The sequence below is a fragment of the Lytechinus pictus genome, chromosome 11, assembly GCF_037042905.1.
Source record: "Lytechinus pictus isolate F3 Inbred chromosome 11, Lp3.0, whole genome shotgun sequence".
NCBI lineage: Eukaryota > Metazoa > Echinodermata > Echinoidea > Temnopleuroida > Toxopneustidae > Lytechinus > Lytechinus pictus.
In genome coordinates, this window is record NC_087255.1 from 25,911,030 (window position 1) to 25,933,560 (window position 22,531).

The 22,531-nt window shown below is 37.9% G+C and overlaps 1 protein-coding gene across 1 annotated transcript; it reads left to right on the plus strand.

The window, feature by feature from the left end:
• Positions 1-1,576: 1,576 nt before the first annotated feature.
• LOC129272037 (excitatory amino acid transporter 3-like) lies at positions 1,577-22,531 on the plus strand. Its single transcript, XM_054909276.2, has 8 exons — positions 1,577-2,101; positions 2,731-2,978; positions 15,657-15,699; positions 16,188-16,528; positions 18,152-18,385; positions 19,448-19,642; positions 19,875-20,009; positions 20,562-22,531. Exons 1-8 carry the CDS (start codon positions 1,853-1,855, stop codon positions 20,758-20,760), a joined length of 1,644 nt encoding a protein of 547 aa, XP_054765251.2. The 5' UTR covers positions 1,577-1,852; the 3' UTR covers positions 20,761-22,531.

Consider the following 22,531-nt stretch of genomic DNA (forward strand, 5'->3'; position numbering starts at 1 on the left):
GTAAACACATATGAAAGAAACATAACATATACGGTAAATCAAACAAAATAATAAAAAGTGATATAATATATCATGTTACTAATAGGAAAAAGATAATAAAATTCAATAGTTTGGCAAGAATTTACACGAAATATTTTATAAAATGAATGAATTTAATGAATTAGGCTGCTATCATATTATTGGAATAAGTTTTCGCGAGGAGCAAACGACTGTTGTAGGTAAGGAATAATAAAATGAATATATCAGGGTTAATGAGAGCCATGTTAAAAACCAATCAACAACAACAACACGCTGTGAACAGTCACACTGTTTGGGAGTCCACAGTGTGAAAATATCTTCACACTGTTGAATTTGAACAGTGTGAATAATATTTTGACATAGTCCACACTGTGAACACACTGTGATCACACTGTGTGACTTTGTGTTCTTTCTAGCTGCAGGAAAAAGTCAGTGCAAGTTTTGTTTACAAAATGCCCACAGGTCAAGGATTTTCGCGCCAAATAACTATTATCTCCTCGCCTTTGAGAAAGAGAGAATATTTGTTTGAATTCAATCTCAGGACTTCATAACCGCAAATAATGAAAATTATGGCCTTGCCATTCTTCATACATAATTGAAATGGTGAATAAACTTATAGCGCACGTACGGGCAGGTTCATATGTTGTAGCTTATAGTGCTTCAAGATAAACAACAACAACAACATGGAACTGAGGACTATGGGAATTAAGTTATGATTACAATATATTTACAGCCTCTCGCTCTATTAATAAGGCATTGTCATGCCGATATCAGTTCGCTGTGAAAATAAGCCTATAATATTTAGCCTTTACTTTAGAACTATTTAGGACGTATTTGCGGTCGTATATGTTTGTGCACGATTTCTCCGTTTATACCATTGAAATTACGCCCTAAATCAGTTGGGAATTAGCATAACCAATGTTATATTTTATTCAATGTTACAAGTTTGGGACCCAAAAGAAGCAGAGCTTGTGAAAGGGGCCCCTAATTTAGAACATTATAACAAGTATATATTGATGAAAAAATATTTACAATGAAAGTCTAAAGAGTAAATGAGAAAATTATTACCAAAAAATCTACACACACACACACCGCACACACCCCACACACACCCTCTCCCTCACACACATACATACACACACATGGTTTATCAAGATTAAATTAAAAATATTATCTCACAAATAAATAATTTTGAAAATAATATTTTTCTGACGCGTATTGTACATATGGACCTTTGAGTAAACAGTTACCCTTTTAATCGAACAAATTCTGATTTTAACCGGGGTCTGATACTGTATCTACCTCAATAAATCAGAATCTATTTACTACAGGAGGAGGAAGGGGTGGTGTTGAATAGTACTGTTAATAAATTAGAATATAAATAAAAAGCAGGACATCAAAGCGTGATATTATGTTATACTTTATGTTTCCAAGAATAGAATGCACATAATAAGAGTAGAATGAATAAAGTTGAATCTGTGAGCACAAACTTATTCTTTTGAAATGGGGCGTCGTTTCGATGCACGGCGCATCAATCTTACCAGGCCATTGAAGGAATATTCATTAAATAAAACTCCGTCCTGAACGGTTTAGCTTTGAACAAGCTATTGATCTATTGCGCTCCCACAGAAGGAAAAAATATCAGTTCTAGCATTCTCCAACCTGGCAAAGCATTCAAACTTCCGTAGAAGCCAGCTATTATTGATCGAAGAAAGACCTAAAAAGATTGCGAATCCAAACGAATTTTACTGTCAATTTGTCTCACACAGCTTTTAAGTGATCAGTTGTCTGAGACTTTAATTTGAGAACTTGTAGTCACTATAAGTAATCAAACATGGCTGATACAGAACTGGGAAGAAATGGTGAAGGAGATTCCCTGACACAGCGTTCGGAAATGGAAACATCATGTCAGAAATTAACCGAGTTTCTCTTCAAGAACCTGCTCCTTATTCTCATGATCTTGTCACTCGTTCTTGGATGCTGTGTTGGTTTTGGGATCAAGCTTGGATCTGATCGCGATTTCACTTCGGACGAGATCAAATATATCAGCTTTCCAGGAACAATCTTTCTCAATATGCTCAAGGTATGGAATGACTATTAAAGAAAGGGAGAGAGAGAGAGAGAGAAGGGGTGGTACCTTGAAGCTTCAAAGCTATTCCGGGATGAAAGAAAGAGTGAGTAAAAAACAACAACAACAACCAAACAAAATAAAATGAGAAAAGAAAAAGAAACATGGGGATGGGTAGATGAGTCGACGAGGCGTCATACCACAAACCTCTGCTGGTGAACGATTTCCTTTATAAGAAGCAACTTTCATCATTACTGTTATCATTGTTATCAATTTTATTATCACGGGGGGCGACTGCCCCTGTAATTATTAGAGAAGTGAGAAAAGAGGAGTAAAAAGGGGAAAAAGGACGAAGAAAGACAAACGGAAAAGCATAAAAGAGAAATTGAGTCTTTACATAAAAAAATTATGAGTGAAAAAATGACGTCATCCTTAGATCGTCTTGCCCCCTCTCCCCTTTTATTTTTTGGCACCCTCAGTGATATTTATCACTATTAATAAATTGTCATTATTATTTTGTTCCATCATTATTAACGTCATAAACCTCATCATCGTCATCATCATCATCATCCTCCTCCTTCTCCTCCTCATCATCATCATCACCACCACACTCCTCTTCCTCATTCATTCCCGCTCTGTGTTAGGTCATGATCATCCCCCTGGTCGTTTCAAGTCTCATCGCCGGTATGGCGTCGATCAACAGACAAGCCTCTGGCAAGCTGGGTCTCCGAGCTGTCCTATACTACTTCACGACCACCTTCATCGCAGTCGTCCTCGGGATCATCCTCGTGATGACCATCCGTCCAGGGGCTCGTCACAGCAAGGACGACATCGGTACCACGGGAAAAGTCGAGAAGGTGAATACGGTCGACGCTTTCCTCGATCTCATCAGGTAAATTGTAATTCCATGCTTTTATCTGTAATCTGATCTGCATTATATTTACAGAAGTTTTCGAAAAAGCGAATCAGTCGCTCTTCCTGCATGAATTAATTCGGAAGAACAACGGAGATTAACAATGATAGAAGTTCTCATGCGCCAAAATCTTTGATGGCCCTGAAAGGACATCGCAAGTAGACCAAATCGCAAATATTGACGACGAAATTCAGGACATCGTGAAATTCGCGACGATATTCACGATGTCGCCAATTTCGTGGGCAATTTCGTCGTGAATTTGTTTTGCTTGCTTGGGCGGTACGTGTAGATGGAACTCTTGTCGAGACTTTTAACCATGCTCTCTGTGAAAATGGCCGTAGGTTTAAAGTTATCATTATGACCCCTTTGTACAAAGTATGTAGATTTGTCAGATCTAAGGCTGCCATCGCCTAGACTAGCTAATTCTAAATAAGTCGTTGAAGACTACCGGTAAGCTAGATCGATATTCAATTCAGTGCCAAGCCCATGCGAACATGCACGTGTTCGACTCGAAATCATAGTCGTCTTCTGGCGCTTGTACGAGGACCGCCCAAGCAAGCAAAACACAATCACGACGAAATTGGCGAAAAAAATCACGATGTCGTGAATTTCGTCGTCAATATTCGTGATTTGGTCTATTTGCGATGTCCCTTCAGGGCCACCATGAAAATCTAGTTGCCTATTTAATAGTGCATCAATGGGCGAGGGGTTGAGATCGCGTCTTGGCAAGAAAATCGTAATTAAATTGAAGTCTTTCGTGAGAGCTATAAAAAGTTGATTGCAATAATTTCACCTCACCTAGGTTGATGCAACACAATATGGATCATTTTCTTGCTGAATTACGACATGGCTGAGGTTCGAATTCATAACCCTCTGTTTTCCAAAGGCGAAAGTCAGAAACATCAGAGATCACAATTGCTGACAACGGAAAATAATAAGGAATTACATATTACCATATTTTTTCTCTTTTTAAGAACATAATGGTTAGTCGCGTGTATTTGAGTGTCCGAAAGTCCACTGTTATATATAAGTAGAATTGTAAAAGCAATTACACTCATTTATTCAGTTATTTCCTCTTTAAGGATATTCATAGCGCATAATGATTAAGGATATTCCAGAATGTCTCAGTTAAGCTTTGTTAGGCATGCTATTTAATAGGCTGAATAATCTTTATTATTTCTGGAATGTACTAAGATAGACAATAGACTGCTAGTGGCAGTGAAAAGGACAAAAGGATTAGCTATATTATTAATTTCACTGAGGTCATTCAAGAGGTTTCTAGTAGTGGACTATTCTAGAAAGAAGGATAATGTTCTTTTTAAAGACAATACTAGAAGCTTCCAGAATAGTGGAAATTTGTATATATAGGCTGGCAGTTTCTTCAAGGAGATCATCACATCAGATCAGAACTTAGAGTTTCACACCAGACTTTATGTCAGAGCATAGTTTATTTCCAACTGGAATACAACATTTATCTTCTGTGTAATTATTTGCAGGCCATCAATAAACTGTAATAATTGTGATATGCGCTATACAAGAACTGTATATTATTATTATTATTATAAATATCCTTAAAGAGGAAATAACTGAATACATGAATGTAATTGCTCTTACAATTCTACTCATATATAACACCACACACACACAGTTTCAAAACATTCGTTTTTACGAGCGTAATATTGCAAAAATCCGGGTATATCTTTATAACTATTAATTTTCTCACACCAGATTGATAAAAGTGTAAAATTTGTATCCAATTCCATTAATTTGATGTAATATTATTACAATTAATTAACTATTTTACGTCTTGCTGTTCATTTGAAATTGTCCATGTTCACAACTCTTTTTATGGCAAACGGTCCGAAACCACCCATATTTTCGAGACACTGGCATCTTTGTTTTCCCACTGAAATATCCATAAAGGTAAAAAAGGTCGAGATTGATTGTCATCTCAATGCTAAATAGATTACCTACATGTTGATGTACAATACTTTATTACTGGTATAATGGTTACATCTCATTTTTCTCCCAAAATTTGAGATCGAGCAGGCAGAACATGGCATATTTCTGTGTACAACGTCACGTGACTAACATATGATAGTTTCCGTTCCTAGACACTTTTCATTTGGAACAATTAATACAATCCAAACAAAATTAATTAACACATTTAATGTTCAAAATAACAATGTTCTTGTACTATATACAGCTTTGTCTACTGATATTTATAATAAAGCTATAGTTTGAGGGGGCAAATATTTAGTAATATCGAGTCCGGAATCCATTTTGATTTGTAATAGGGTCTGCGTATAATTATGTAGTATAAACTAGCAGGCTGCATCGTATGCTACGTGAACCAAATGAGCGAACATGACCGAAACTAACCGTTATGTGAAAATAGAGCCAAAAAAGTCACAAAACATTTTGAATAGAGCGTGGAATGCTTTGGCGGTATGCATCAGCCACGGTCACAGCCGCGGGGGCAAGGGGGGGGGGTAACTTGCTTGTTACCCCGGTTAGGGGTCTGAGTATAGCCTGAGAAACCGTTTATATTATAACTTTATTTGCCTTCTTTTTCATGAATAAAGAATTGATACCATCATCTATAATCTTCCCTTTTCCACAAAAAAGAGAATTCGGGTTTCATAACAAAACAATAAATGATTGGTATTGACGCATAATAATTGGGGTATGAACAATCAGCAACAATTGGCTTCCAAGCTCTCCCATCGGGTTATTGAAATACAATATTACTGCATTACAATGGTATCAGTGGTTCTTACATTTTGATAAGCATTTTTTACTTGATTAGAATTGCCTATTAACCTCCTGCATGCGCTATCATATCTCTTAAAATCTGCTCTCATCAAAATCTTATGGGCGCTCATTTTCCCCTACATCCAAAAGTGTTTTAGGCCTTTTCCAGTATCCCTGGTATGGGATCCTTCACCCCCCCCCCCTCAGCAAGCGAAGTCGAAGGGTCTCAGCTTTTATTATTTCTATTTTTTGGGGAGGGGGGGGGGTAGATTGATACAATCATGCAGGTCTATATGGTCTATCTTTCTTAAGAGAACTATATATAAAAAGTTGATTGCATTTATACAAATTTGACATTGCATCGGATGCACCCACTACTCCAATGAGAGTAATAAATTACCGCCCCAGACGATGCCCTCAAGTGATGAATAACATAAAAGTTGAAATTTGTGAATTATGAACAAATGTGTTATTCTTATTATTCATTCAGCCATAAAAACATAAAAATCGTGCAATGCAAGTTCAAATGCAATATTTTGCATCATCTGTATATAAGGGGCGTAGAGAGAGAGAGAGGGGAGGGGGGGGGGGTGGGAGAACAAACTGAATGATTCGAAAGTTTGCATGATTGAGAATTATTTTAAAGTTGAAGTTCAATGCTTGTTTGTGCTTGTTGTAAATCCAAATAATGTGTACTTTTCTTTTAATGGAAGACGTCAAAGGGGTGGGCAATTTGTGCCCCTTGAAGTAGTATTACTTCATGTTTTTATGTTTTATCAGATGTGTGTGTGTGTGTGTGTGTGTGCGCTCTCGCGCGAGGGTGGATGCGCAGGTGTGTATGTGTGTGAAGGAAGGAGGGTGCGTGATTATTCATAATCATAATGCCGTGTGTGGGAGAGTACAAAACAGATACATGGGAATATGTGAGATGTACTTGTAACACAAATTGAATACAGTTCAATGCATGCCCAATAGAATTTGAACTGTATTAGTACAGTAAGTGACGCTTCTTCTCTGTGTTATGTTCAGTCTGCTAGAAAAAAAAAGATTAATGGTACTATGGTACAAGGAAGTACTTTTATCCATTCCGCGAGAGGAAAAGGATATCTCTAGGTTGCATTTCTATTATTTACCATTTATAACTATACTATAACTACAGTACACCTCTGCATTTTCTTATTTCATAAGTTTCCCGCCCTTAATCATCTTGCTTGATTATGGTCAAAGGTCATTTAGGATCAATAAACTTTTGCCATGTTGGGGTAACTACATTTAAACCTTTACCAAACATGTGATTATGATTTTTTTTTTTTTTTTGAAAATACAAATCCATATTCTGAATCATTATAAAGCAGGACCCTGGGAACAATTTTTTAAGTGGGGTGCTGATGTGAATTTCAAAAGCAAAAAAAAATAGAAAAAGAAAAAAGGGTTTTCACTACAAAATGGAAGTCAAAATTATCCCGAACAATCTGAAAAGGCAAAAAAGGGCTTTCAGTACATAATGGAAGTCAAACGGGTCCCGAGAAATTCGAATAAAAAAATAGAAAATGAAATTTAAAAAAAGGGGGGGGGGAAATAAAGGTTTTCACCGCTAATGTTAAATTGGTCCCGAGAAAATTGAAAAGCAAAAGACAACAAAAACAAAATTAAGGTCATTTTCGTTACATTTTTCAACTTTTTCCACATCTTCTAGAATACATGGGGTTGCTGTCTAGGAAAATAATACACGCAGGGGGGGGGGGGCTTCAGCACCTCCAGCACAACCGCTTTCCATGGCCATGTTATCAAGTATCGGCAAATTATTTTGTATTTGATTATCAAGTGAATGTTTTTTTTTACATATTCTTCTTTTTGAAAGTTTTCACTGCTGCTATATTGAATCCCAGAATGCACTCAGGTCATACTGTCAGAAGCGCTCCGCTTGTTGTGGAGTTGTTCACTTGCCCATGCTTCCATGGTATTTTATAATTTGTCATATTATGAGTTTTGTTGAATGTCAGAATGGTTGGGGCAAATAATTTTGGCAGCTAGATGTATTTCAAATTTTTACGGATTAATTCTAGTCAATATTCGATTTTGAAATATTTTCATTTTTTCCCTAAAATGATTTTCAATGACTTTATTATCTTTTTTTTGCAGTGTCACTTTTTGCTTATTTGCAAGAGGCATCGTTATTAAATATATATTCATAGGGGAAGGTCTGTGCTGCGAGAAAGCAGAAGGGGCAGGGGGGGGCTTTGAAGAGAGAGGTAGTCGTACAAGAGTAGATATATGCTATTTCCTATTGTGTGCATGAATTAAATTGGAAAGAAAAGTTCTCAGCCATTAACACGTATACTGTAGGATGAAGGCCTATAATTTATCCCCGGTCCCTATATAAATGAATGATATTTGAATAAACGGAAGGGGGGCGAAAGAAAAACGAGAAACAGATTTACAGAAATTCGCATGAATTCTTAAGCCAGCAAACGTAACTTTATCTAATGCCGTCGGAGGTTGGGAAACTGAATGAATATTAATTGTAAATATTGTTCGCGGATCGATGCATATCATTTAAATCATATTACACAACTCCCAAGAATGTTCTGTAATGTGATTGGTCCAAATCGGATCACATGATATTCAGCGAACTGCACTATAGCATCCAAAATGCACTATCCTGCACTCTGACAACATATACCAAATGTACTATCCTCCACTCTGACGTCATACCAAATGCACTATCCAACACTTTGACGTCAGAGTGCAGGATAGAGCGAGGTCTGCACTTAATTCTAGATCTAGAATTTAGATCAAATATAGCATCCGGGGGAACTCAGTAAATGGGGGAGGGGTGTATAAAACATACAATGCTCGCATTATTGTGCATAGAGGACCTAAATAATGAACTCTGTGCTCGACTCTCCGACTTGAAATACCGCTGCGATATATCTATTCCCGACCTTTCGTTGGAAGAACGCGAACGCTTATTTACGACGTTAGTTGATTTTGGAAGAGACTTTTGGGCCCGTCGTCATGGTCTTTAAACTCTGTCTTGCAATGCAAATTGTGTGACATGAGAATTTTTTTTCGTTTCGCATCTGGAACGGGAACATTCAATTTGCGTTTCGTGTGCAAAATTCTGGTTGCTACTATGGTAACAGCGATATATCTGATTTAGGACGACTTTCCAAATCCACATTTGGTTCCTCCCAGAGTTCGAGAGGCCGCCCGGGGGGCCCACTTCCATTGAAGAGTGGATACCAGGCGCAACCACGCGTAAAAAGGGAAAGAGTGGGTAAGTACGTTACGTATAGGCCTATGTAACGTTATAAAGGTGTCAAAAACGATGATTAAAATACTAAAAAAAGGGATATATTTCTAATACTTGTAGGGTTTCACAAGCCAAATAATTGTTAAAAGATGCATTTTCATAATCTGGAAAAGACTTGCTTCCCTTGTTTAGGGTACTTTTCGAAACCCCATGGTCGTGCCTGGTATCCACTCATCAATGGAAGTGGTCCTCCCGGAATTTGAATCTAAACCCCATTTCTGGGGAAAGTAAAACATAATGCCCATTACATCGTGTGCTAGAGGCGTATCGTTTGTGTAGAAGGAGTAAACAAAAGAAACAAAAGAACCCCCCATGTTCAAACGTATTGCATACGCTGTGTACATATCAACGCATCCGAAATGGGTTCGGCTGGAGAGGTGATCTGACCCATGTAATCAATTGCCAGTCATCCACCAATAATCCACATTAAATGCAATATCGATTCGATGGACTGTAAGGATCTATATCTAAGCCTTAATTCAGTAACTTTTTCCTCACTCAATATGTACTCGATTTGTTTGAAAAAACACTTTCTTATCCATGTCATATTCTATTTTAGGTCCTGCATTTCGAATATCTCCAGCCATCAGTCGTAAAACATGCACGTATGGTGCGGGTGTCGCGGGAAAGAATTTTGCACACGAAAAGCAGATCTGTATAGGGCCGCTGTAACCCCCCTGTAACACAAATCTTAGCATTGATTGTAGAGCAGTTTTCTACGTTTGATTCTATTGACTATAATGTACAATCAATCTTAAAAATCAAGTGTATGATTAAGCGTCAACTTTTGTGTTAGGGGACCCTAATTTTAGCGTCCGTGAGGATTGCGAAAGGTGGCAATTGGCTATTCTGGCACTCGTTCATTTAGCCCTGCATGCACGCGCTTACGTGCATTATTTTGTATAATTTAGGGAGTTTTCGCAAACAAAAAGTTTTCGCGACACCATGCATGCCTTTTCAAGATGCGATGTTAAATCCCGCTTTCATGCATGTACGACTGGTCAGCAGTGTATGCCCGCCTGAGCCTGCGGTGGGCTTCTACTCTGGCAGCTGGCTGGAGATGCGAAACGATAATTAAGCCTACATGGTAGATTATAACATGGATAAGAAACGGGTTTTTCAAACAAATCGAGTACATATTGAGTGAGGAAAAACTTACTGAATTAAGGCTTAGATATATAGATCAGTACAGTCCATCGAATCGATATTGGATCTAACAACTTTTGTTTAATTTTTTTAAACAACTGCTTAAACTTTTAAAACAACTGTTTAAACTTTTAAATCAAGTTGTTTAAATAGTTTAAACAGTTGTTTAAAAAGTTTAAGCAGTTGTTTAAAAAAAATAAACAAAAGTTGTTAGAGTGACGGGCTTAAACAACGTGCTTAAAATTTTAAACAGCGTTTTTACAGTGTAGGTACACAGCATATGCAATAGGCCTATCCGTCTGAAAACCATCCGAATTTGCGGATTTTTTTTCTTTTGCTCTCTCCTCCTACACAAACGGTAAGCAATCTAGCACACAATGTAATGGGCATTATTTTTTACTTTCCCCCGAAATGGGGGATTAGATTCAAATTCCCGGGGAGACCACTTCCATTGACGAGTGGATACCAGACGTGACCATGGGTTTCGAAAAGCAACCTAAACAAGGGAAGCAAGTCTTTTCCAGATTATGAAAATGCAACCCTTAACAAGTATTGGAAATTTGACCAAAAATACGTAGCTATCCTTACAAAATATATCCCTTTTTTTCAGTATTTTTAATATCGTTTTTTACACCCTTATAACGTTATATAATACGTGCCCACTCTTGAAAAAGAAATATCTTTCTACACATGGTCGCGCCTGGTATCCACTCGTCAATGGAAGTGCCCCCCCCCCCGTGCGGCCCCTCGAGCTCTAGAAGCTCGTCCTAAATCGGATATATCGTTGTTGCCATATAGCAGCAACCAGAATTTTGCACACGAAACGCATATTGAATGTATCCGTTGCGGATGCGAAACGTAAAACGATGATGTCACATAACTTGCATTGCAGGACAGTGTTTTACGACGGGCCCAAAAGTCTCTTCCAAAATAATATACCGTCGTAAAGTCCTTCCGCGTTGCACAGCGAAAGGTGGGGAATATTTAGTCGATATCCAACCCCGGGGGGCCACTTCCATTGACGAGTGGATACCATGCGCGACCATGGGGTCTCGAAAAGCACCCTAAACATGTATTTTCCATATTCTGAAAATGCACCCCTTAAGTATTGGCGTGTAACCCACTACCCTTAACAAGTATTGGAAACAAAACGATATTCTTTGCAAGCATTCCCTGAATTGAACCCCTAAACAAGTACAGCGATATTTTAATTGTTATATGTCACGGACGTCGGTTTTACCTTTACCTACATCTACATCATTGGGTTTAGTACGGCCCCACCCCCACACCTCGCCGCAAATCGGACTCTAAACACGTAGTGTTGACTGTTGGGACAGGAAGAACATCCTTTATAAAACATTTGTCTTTTTATATTCTCGCAAATTTGACCCTAAACACGTAGCTTTTCTAGCGAAATAGATAACCCTTTTTTAGATATTATTTTAGTGCTTTTGACACCCTATTACGTGACGTACGTAACGTGCCATATCTTGAAAAAGACATTTTTCAAAAAGTAAGGCGTGTTTTTTTTTGGTCGCGCATGGTATCCACTGGTCAACGTAAGTGCCCCCAGGTATCCAATAGAAGTCGGGGGCGCTGTCATCTTCCGTAACAACTTTTCTGAAGCGAAGCCGACAAACTTGATCTGTCTGATATTCGTATTCTACAATGCAATTTTTAAATACCTGAAATGATACAGCGAATTAATTTATAATTATCATTGCATTTTGTGTGATATTTTCATTGTGATTATGAAATAAACCAGCCCACCTCGGACTCCCTATAAAATAGAATTTTATATGAACAAACGGCGACGATAAGACGATGAACACAAAAACACATTAACAAATACTGGCATGATTTATTACACAAACAATGAATTTTGGTAGCTTTGTGTATAAGAAAAGTTACATCCCGTTGGTACTGGAGGGTGAGCAGCGGAATGAATAGGAATTTGTTCACAGCTTGATGCATATTATAAAAAAAAATCATAATAATACATGTATAGTTAATATTCAATAGAATTCGGGGCTGCCGTCATCTTCCGTAACAAATATTTCTAGAGCTGACAGACTTGGTTTGTTTTTATTTTTAATGCTTTTTGTGATTTTTTTAAACCTGAAATGATACATTGCATGAAGAGATAAAGGACGGCATTTTTTTATCTTGAAAACACCGTTGCATGTAGTGCGATTTTGTGTACTAACCCACCCCCGCATACGTGAGTTGTTTGTTAAATATTACAAATCATTCATGAGGCACCAATTATATAGCTGCTTATTCAATAGACAGGAATAACCGTCGTTTTGGGGGATTTATTCAACAATTTCTGACATTTTACTATAATCCCCATTTACCGACGGTAGTGTGTTAGTGCGAGCCTGCATGTGTAATCTGGCTCGACAATTCGGAGGGTGGGTTTTGTCCACATTTTTCATTTCTTTTAGATTCTAAATGACATTATATTATCTTGAACGAAGGCCCACTATTTTCTTTAGACTCTAATCTTTCTATTGATACGATGTAAAATCTATAAAATATCGAAAATATACGTTACCGATGAGTTATTCCCCGGGTTATTCCTTATTTTTTAATTTTCTGCCGGAGAGGAAAATATGGCAGCCGTCAACGAGTTGTGCTTTTATCAAGGCTTTCCGATTAAATTTTCGATATCTTGGCCAATCAATGCGAGCGACAAGTTCCGAACGCACGCACATCTACATGTACAAGCGCAAAGCAGCGGCACAAATCGTGATATATAGCGACTGGTAAATACGTCTGTAAGGATGATGACGTCATCCAAGATGGCAACTTTCGTTGACCAACGAAAGGATCGAAGATGACGATGTTTCGATCATCGTTTGAAAGGAATTAGCGGTAACTGCGGTCTAAGGTACGATATTTCTGATTTTTTTTTTTTTTTTCGTAAATATGGATTTTCATAATGTGACATTTTATGTACATAAAAACGATCGGAAAATCGGGTTTCCGCTGTTAGATCTAACGTAACTGCTAAAATACGTTGTCTGTACGTACGGGCCTCCAAGCTCTTCAGTCTATGTATTGGTGAGTGAGCCAACGCAGTTCAGCGGAACAACCAAAATACAGAGACTGAAGCTTTTGGTCTACTTATTCAATATAATCTGGGGCCTTTTCACACGTGAATCTTCAATGATCATTGTAATGATGATTGCAATTCGTCTTTAGAATCATCGGACCTTTAATTCACACGCTCACTCGAAAACTGTGATTTGAATTCGCATTCCCGAGCGAAGGCGGCATGTGTCCTTGGCGACTTGTCAATCAAAGCGCTGCATCGCAAATACAAACTACGATGAGTGCATGACAATTGTATGAGCTACGGAAGTGCTTGAAAGGTCATGTAAGCTCCGCCCCCCCCCCATAAAAAAAAAGAAGAAGATGTTTTGGAGGTCAAGCCTTTCACACGCAAAATTTGTACCGTAATTTGTGTGAAACTTAACTGGAATGCACCCCCGGAGTAGAATTTTAAATTCGTGATTGTGATAAGCGTTCATTATTCTAATCATGCATGTTCTAGTTTGGTTTCACACGTGCTAATAATTCGTCATTAGCCTTAATTTTCACTGGAATCATCATTCAAATTACGATATTTTTTTACCGTGAGAAAGAGCGGCTGGATACTTTTTTATACAAGGAGGTCAATAACGTATTTTGGGCCCCGTCTAACAAAGAGTTACGATTGATCCAATCAATCGTAATTCTATGGAAATCCATCAGTGTCATAATTTTTTTCTACAGGAAATTTGCACAATGTCCTTTGTAAACCAAGGAGAACACATCAAGTTGTAAAAAATTAATGAATTTATGGATACACATTCATATCTATTTTTTCAAAACAAACATGCATTTTAGATGTTGACTTTGCTGGCTTTTCATAGTTGCGATTGATTGGATCAATCGCAACTTTTTGTAAGACGGCCCCCTGGTTATTATACTGTTTTCATGACTCGATTTCTTATTCGGTTTAAAATAATAGATAAGGAAACAGACTAATGGAGAAGGATGCTACGCTGGAAATCTAGTTAGCCAAATTTTGTTAACCTCGGGACGCGGACATTAGGGTCCAGTAACGCAAGATTAATCGTACACTCGATTTTACGATTGATAGTACATTATAGTCAATGGAATCAATCGTTGAAAACTGTTCTATAAAAATTGCTAAGCTTTGGGTTACAGCTAGGCCCTAGATCTGCGTTTCGTGTGCAAAATTCTTTCATGCGACACCATTCATGCCATCCCGTGCTTTCATGTACATGTACATACGACTGGTCAGCATGCCCGCCTGAGCCCGGGGCTGTACTCCGGCAGCTCGGCTGGAGATATGAGGAACGCTTGCCTTACGTGGTAGATTATGACATGGATAAGTAAAATGGTTTTTCAAACAGATCGAGCACATATTAAGTGAGGAAAAACTTACTGAATTAAGGCGTAGGTATATATCATTACAGTCCATTGAACGTGCCCACTCTTTAAAAAGAAATCTCTTTTTACGCGTGTTCGCGCCTGGTATCCACTCGTCAATGGAAGTGGCCCCCAGGCGGCTATCTCGAGCTCTGGGACCATGGAGTAGGTCCATGCTGGGACGAACCAAACGTTGCTCTGGAAACTCGTCCTAAATCGGATATGTCGCTGTTACCATAGTATTTTGCACACGAACCGCAGATTGAATGTTTCCGTTGTGGATGCGAAAGGTAAATAAATTCTCATGTCACACAACTTGCATTGTAGGACAATCTTTTACGACGGACCCAAAAGTCTCTTCCAAAGTCAACTACCGTCGTAAAGGTCCGTCCGCGTCTTCCAGCGAAAAGTTCGAATGACACGAATAGGAGATGAGAGAAGATCGCGCCATCATTCTTTTCTTCAATTAAATCCTGGGATTTTGAAATTCCTTTTAACGGTGTCCTGAGAATTTCTTCACATTTTCTTGCTTTGACTTTATTTTTTCAAGACATTGAAAAGGTTGAATTGATACCAGATATAATTCATAAGATTTGTCCAAACTTACCACGTTTATCGCATTATTATGGTAAAGTAGAGTATAATAACTGTATAATCATCTATTACGAAAGTCACTTTTCTCATGTACTTAACTCATATTACTCTATGATTCGCAAGATTCCATAGTTTTTCCATAGCATTTTAGATATTTATATGTTGTTTTTGACATCTTATTTCATATTTTTATTCAGGTTTTGTTACCATGTATTACTTTATTCGTTTTCGTACTCCGAAAAGGGTTGATTAAATAAAGAGAAAGTTTAAGCTCATAGCAAAATATGAAATATTCAGCCAATGGTCAGACCCAAACCAAATTCTTGCACAACCCAGAATTATGATTATCACTATCTGTAGTTGCTACTTTAGCATTTTCTTTCATCTTTTTCATTCTCCGACAGAGTGATGTTTCCACCGAACATTATCGAGGCTACCTTCAGGACTGTAAGTCTATTAATTGATTGATAATATTAATTAATTAATTAATTGATTAATTAATTAATTAACAAAATTGATTTAAGTAAAAATATTAGCGGGCATGTATCATGATACTGTTCCAGTCCGTGAGGTATTATGTTGAGCAAACGCGGGTGTGAACTGGGAGGGGGGCAAAGGGTGTCTCCTTTTTGCTAAAATTTATAAGCCTAAATTATTACTACTCTGATGAGAAGTTCCCCACCTTTTATTTATTTATGTTTTGTTTACCTAAGATATAGTCTTTTTAGTACGAAATTGTTTAAGAGAGCCATAAGCCCCAAGTTGTAAGTAAGTGTGGAAATCGGGTTATTTTAGCAGTGAAACCAATTTCTGCTTATAAAAACCCAAATAAAATGTATCACCTTTCCGTGCCCCCTAAAATTGCCCTCCCCCTCCCACGAAATTTGGGTTCGCATCTGAATAGTAGGTTGTATGGTTGATTTCAATGATTTCAGTACAAGACACGACAGGTTCCAGTGGACGTAGAACCGACAATGATGCCGATGATGCAGAGTACGGCCACGATGATGAACTCGATGATGAATACCACGGACACAATGGCGACGGACTCGATGATGAATACGATGATGAACTCGACAACCATGAAGACCCCGATGATCACCAACACAATATCGGTAGGAGGATACGAATTCAAGTCCAACATCCTCGGCCTGGTCGTCTTCTCCTGCATCTTCGGGGCCGTCCTCGGTCGCCTTGGTGAGAAAGGGGAACCCCTGAAGGATGTCGTCGAATCGCTCATGGAGTGCGTCATTGTCCTCATCGGCTACGTCATCTGGTAAGTGTTGAATCTTCGATCCATCCTTTTGGCAAGGTGGTAATGTACACTTATTCAGTCTCAACCCAAGTTGTACTCAGTAGAATGTGAAGATCATTGTAGCTTTGTGGGTGCCTAACAAGTCAAGGCGACAGGCTGTAATACCCCTCAGTCAGAGTGGAGGATGTCAAATATTGTGTTTAGGAAGGACTGTTTGAATCCGATGACCGGTTAGATAATGTATATTTAGCTTTAGCGCGCTATAAACAACCATAACTATGTTTCGGGTTCATTTCCTAAACAGAAGGTGAGGACAATTTCTTGTATTTCTTTCAGAGAAAGAAGATCAGGGCCCCATCTTACAAAGAGTTACGATTGATCCGATCAATCATAACTCTATGGAAATCCATCAGTGCCATATTTTTTTTCTACGAAAAACTTGCCCAATGTCCTCTGTATGCAAAGAGAAGCGCAGTGAATTCTCAAGAAAACAATGAATGCATGAATATACATCATAGCTAGAAAATATTTTGAATAAATATGCATAATACATGTTGACGTGGCTGGCCGTCCATAGTTACGATTGATCGGATCAATCGTAACTCTTTGTAAGACAGGGCCCTGGAGAGCTTTTCATCAACATTTTCGTCCGACAAGTTGTCAGGTCTGACAACTTTCCTTGATTTTTATTGGCTGGGAGGTATACTGTTACACGACGGATAAAACAGTAGGCCTACTTGTCGGATAAATCGTCTGACATGTCCTTTCATGAAACGCTCCCCGGATATTTGATTTAGACGAGAGATAAATCTTATGCTTTCACCATAGATTAGATAGATGATGATTACCAAAGTTAATTTAGAGAAGCCATAATGTTGTATCCCGTTTATCTTCCTTTTGAAGTTCAATCTACTTGAAAAGCGTATTACTAGTGTGATTCTGAACGGAGTACGTACAGCAAACCATGGACCTACTAGCCCGGCTAGTAGGTCCGTGAGCAAACCAACGCAGAAACTGATCAAACCAACGCAGAAATTTATCTCTATATGGGGGGGGGGGAGAGAAAATGTGATTCTGAACGGAGTACGTACAGCAAACCATGGACCTACTAGCCCGGCTAGTAGGTCCGTGAGCAAACCAACGCAGAAATTTATCTCTATATGGGGGGGGGGGGGGGGGAGAGAAAATGTGATTCTGAACGGAGTACGTACAGCAAACCATGGACCTACTAGCCCGGCTAGTAGGTCCGTGAGCAAACCAACGCAGAAACTGAGCAAACCAACGCAGAAATTTATCTCTATATGGGGGGGGGGGGAGAGAAAATGTGATTCTGAACGGAGTACGTACAGCAAACCATGGACCTGCTAGCCCGGCTAGTAGGTCCGTGAGCAAACCAACGCAGAAACTGAGCAAACCAACGCAGAAATTTATCTCTATATGGGGGGGGGGGAGAGAAAATGTTCGAAAACATATGTAAGAGGGTGAGCAAAGCGACCGAGCTTCTCAGTGTGTACCTTTATAATCTGTATTGCATTGGACCCTGATTTATTATGTTGAACTTTTAAGAAAAATAGTGAAAATAACAAAATAAAAATAACACCGACAGGTTCAATGATCATCCTTTTTTGTTCCTCCTTTCGACAGGCTATCCCCCATCGGTGTGTTCTTTCTGATCTTGGGTAAGATCCTCGGCATGGATGACTGGGCTCTGGTCTTCCAACAGATTGGGTTGTACTCAGCCACAGTCATGCTGGGTCTCTTCATCCACGGGTTCATCATCCTACCGCTCCTCTTCCTCATCTTCACCCGGTCTAACCCTTTCGCCTTCCTGAAGGGCGTGGCCCCTGCCATGGTAACGGCCTTTGCCACTGCATCGAGGTAAGATGATATCCTACCAAGGTTTTCTTTCGATGATTTTTGTACTTGTCACTCAGCGGAGAATGGAGCATTCGACGACAGTGCATGAAGTCATTGGGAAGTTTCCTCTCAGCAAATCGATTTGCGTATTTTAGCATCCACTTCGCGGACGCTTTCTGCAAAGTTCATTAACTCTTGCAAATGCCCGTCAAATCACAATGGACAGATTGGAGGTCATTGTCGAAAGTGGGTGTACCGGGAGAGCACATCGTCTTTATATTCAAACCGGACAAAAATATTGCAAATATGTCGTTTATCCAGAGTCCATCACGACACTGCTGTTTTGATTCACCAATTTTCGACAAAGACTGCTTTGTTATGAAGGGCTGTTGACAAAAGATTCTCTGCGTTATAGAAAGCCTCTGCGAAGCGATTGCTAAAATGTCCTTTTCACATGACGACGGGTGCCTATTAAGCCTTTGTCAAAAACTGAAGAAACAGAACAGCAGTATAACACGCTGTATCATCTTTTATATATTTCATCCTGATTAAGATCGAACGGACGAAATGTCCGCACTGTATTCAGGACGAAATGCTGTTGCGGTTTTTCTTCTGTCTTTAATAATAGACTTACTTTGTAAATTGACACTGCACTACGTTTTATGAATACTCTATCTTTATCATATTATCTATCTTCTATCTATCTATCTATCTATCTATCTATCTATCTATCTATCTATCTATCTATCTATCTATCTATCTATCTATATATATATCTGTCTATCTCTCTGTTTGTCTGTCTGTCTATCTATATATCTACCTACCTACCGACCGACCTACCTTCCTACCGATATATCATTCTGTCTGTACACGCTTTTCTAGTTCATATGACTTTTGCTTCTGGTGGAAACATAAAAGCAAATAGGCCTATACATGTAATGGTCTAGTATCAAATCACAATTCTCATGTATTATCCCTTTTTATTCGTATGTTTAATTGACGTTTATGATTACAAGCAAAAAAAAGATCACACAATTACCGTAAAAAAATGGTTTAAAATCTTTCTCTGCTTTTCATCCTCAGCTCTGCCACTCTCCCCGTGACCATCACAAGTCTTGAGAATAATAATAAGATTGATAAACGAGTCACTCGTTTTATACTCCCTATTGGTGCGACCATTAACATGGATGGAACAGCCCTTTACGAGGCAGTGGCAGCAATCTTCATTGCGCAGATCAATGACTACGACCTAAGCGTCGCCGACGTCATCGTCGTCAGGTATGAGCATGGAGTCTGATTGAAAGATTTTAAAGTTCGGGGTACACAAAGTTGACCGATTGTTTTTTGTGGAGTGATTTGACAACCCCATATAATTCTCAGAAGCACTTTGTTGTAAAAATCTTCTGACTAGCCACCCCCCCAAAAAAAAAATGAAAAGAAAATGAAAAAGTAAAGAATATTTTCCTCAGAAATACTATTTTAACGGATTGAATTTATCTATTCCTCCCAGTATCACAGCCACTCTTGCTAGCGTTGGAGCGGCCGGTGTCCCGCAGTCTGGCCTTGTGACTTTGGTGATCGTCCTCAATTCCTTAGGTCTGCCAGCCGATGATATCACTCATATCATTGTCATTGATTGGTTCTTGTAAGTGACGTCATTTTGAAAACATTCCATTTAGTAAACACTACCCTAGGAGATACATATATGAAAAGCAATAAAAGCGTGAGAGATTTATTTTTTGTGAGAGGTTACGTCACGAACTCAAGAGGTAGCATTTTTCGCATCTCGGGATTATTGGTGACATCACTTTCATGGCAACGAATAATTGTGCAACATATTGTGCATCAACAACAAATTGTGCGACAATATATTGTGCCCATTCTTTAAGTTTCTTTACCAGCCTTTTATTTCTTTAATATCGTAGTGGGTAATATGTAACAACATTTTCGGTATGGATGGAGACACGGTGACTAAAAACAAATTATTGTTTGAATTGCAATCTTATGACCCCCCAAAAAAAAATCACAAAGATAGTCACAGCAATATGTTTTCCTCACCAGTTCTCAATTGCGACTACGTGTATTCGTTATTCATTTCATTTCACTCTCTCGTATTTGTATTATTATGTGACGTAATCAAGTCAAAATCATGATCATCTAACCATGACCCATATACCTTTGTGACCGTCCTTTCCAGGGACCGTTGTCGCACCACTGTTAACGTAGAGGGCGACTCATTTGGTTGTGGCATCATCTACAAGTTCCTCAAACCTGACTTCGATCGCATCGACGAGGAAAACATGACCAAGGCTATGATCAATGGTTACGCCAACGAAAAGAAGATCCCAATCGACGTCCAGGAAGGGATCAATACCGGAGAAAATACCCGCTTGTAATTCGACTTCGCCGTTGACTTCAAAGTCCACTTCGATATTGGCACAATGAGGCAAAAATGAAAAAAATATAATGGTTGAATAATTAATCACGAACACTATCTTAGAAAAGCGGATAATTTTTTTAGATTATATATCATACGTTAATTACAACAAAGTATATATATCTTTACATCTAATTTTACTTGTTTAGTGGTTACGTGTTGCATTAAGGAGATTTATATTGATTCTGGTGATTTTATTTTATTCATTCATTTATCTATGTTTATGATAGAGAAACATTTTGGGATAAATAGTCGTTTTGTTTTAATGTTCTCATGTTCCCCGTCCCATCAATAATGTGACCATATTCTAGGGTCTTTTTAATTATTTTTAATTATGTAATATTTATATTACAATAACATAATCAACTTATTGATAAATTAATTTTCAATGAATTTTTTTCCATCATGAGGTACTTTAGTTGATTTATTCTCATTTTAGTAACTCTTACATCATGTCCAAACTGCCTTGCTTACGTCAATAATGTGACCATATTCTAGGCTCTCCTGAATTATGTCATATATTAATGTATAAAATGTATTTGTACTCTAACAGTTATTTTACACGGTTCCTTTATCAATCTTCATACATCAGAGTGATGCAAAACAATGATGTCATGGATGTGTGATTTTATCAATATAAATCATGCCTACTATTTTTTTTTGCTTTACTCTAATATGTGTACTTTCATTATGTTTTTACAAAAACTGAAATAAAAAAGTAAAATAAAAAAGTACACTGCCACTCAATCATTTGCATGCATTATTCGCGATTCTGTAATCATTGCAACGTGAATATTCAAATGCCATGCACTGTTATTTTACTGTGTGCTTTATACTGTCATCGGATTTTATTTCGGTATGCTCACGATTTTAATTGGTGTATTATCAATCATATGAGAATATATAGTGGTATTTTCGCGTACCCATTATAGTTTGAGATATTTTAATGGGGTGCTGAGCTTCTGATAATCATCTGGGGCCCATAACACAAAGGTTAGCGATTAATCGCGAATTTGAAAGAACAACAATTCTGATTGGTTCCTGTTCAGTCTACTGAGTAAAATGCGCATGCAACGATGATCTTGATAGGCCATTTCTTTGTGTTACGGAAGCTCTGGACATTGTATCAATAAATGACATGCCTTTTTCTGGAAAAAAAGACATTATGATCATGGTTGAAAATGATTTTTTTGCTTTAAAGAATGATATAATATTATTTTATACTCAGTATGACAAATATTTATTTTTTCCTATTTCTGGACTGACAGACGCGATCGCATAACAAAGTAAGATTTTTAAATGTATATGAGTAAATAGATGAATTGATATTCTAATTTCAGTCTTTTCATTGAATAATCATTCCAGGTACATGGATGCATATAGATATTTCTAGTCTATATTCACTTTACATCCACTTTATAAGACGACATAATTAATGTTCCCATGTTCCTTCTAATATATTTTCACAAGAATTATCATAGTTTTTTTTTAACTGATGCAACAAACAAAACTCCCCATTTCATGTCTTTATATGCTTTTAATGATTATATGCCAATTTCTTCAATCTTGAGTGCTTTGTTTCTTTTTCTTTTATTTGAATTAAAATTCAAATTAATCATTTTAATCGCATCCATGTAAGAGGGTTCTGCTTTTATATACAGAAACAGTATACTCTATGACTATGACCAAAATAATTATGAAAATAAAACAAATAATTTTATACAAATATT

Coding starts and splice junctions, on each gene's coding strand:
- LOC129272037 (XM_054909276.2), top strand. CDS start 1,853: ATGGCTGATACAGAACTGGGAAGAAATGGTGAAGGAGATTCCCTGACA. Junction 2,979..15,656: donor GCTTTCCTCGATCTCATCAG/GTAAATTGTAAT, acceptor ATTCTCCGACAG/AGTGATGTTTCCACCGAACA. Junction 19,643..19,874: donor GCCGACGTCATCGTCGTCAG/GTATGAGCATGG, acceptor TATTCCTCCCAG/TATCACAGCCACTCTTGCTA.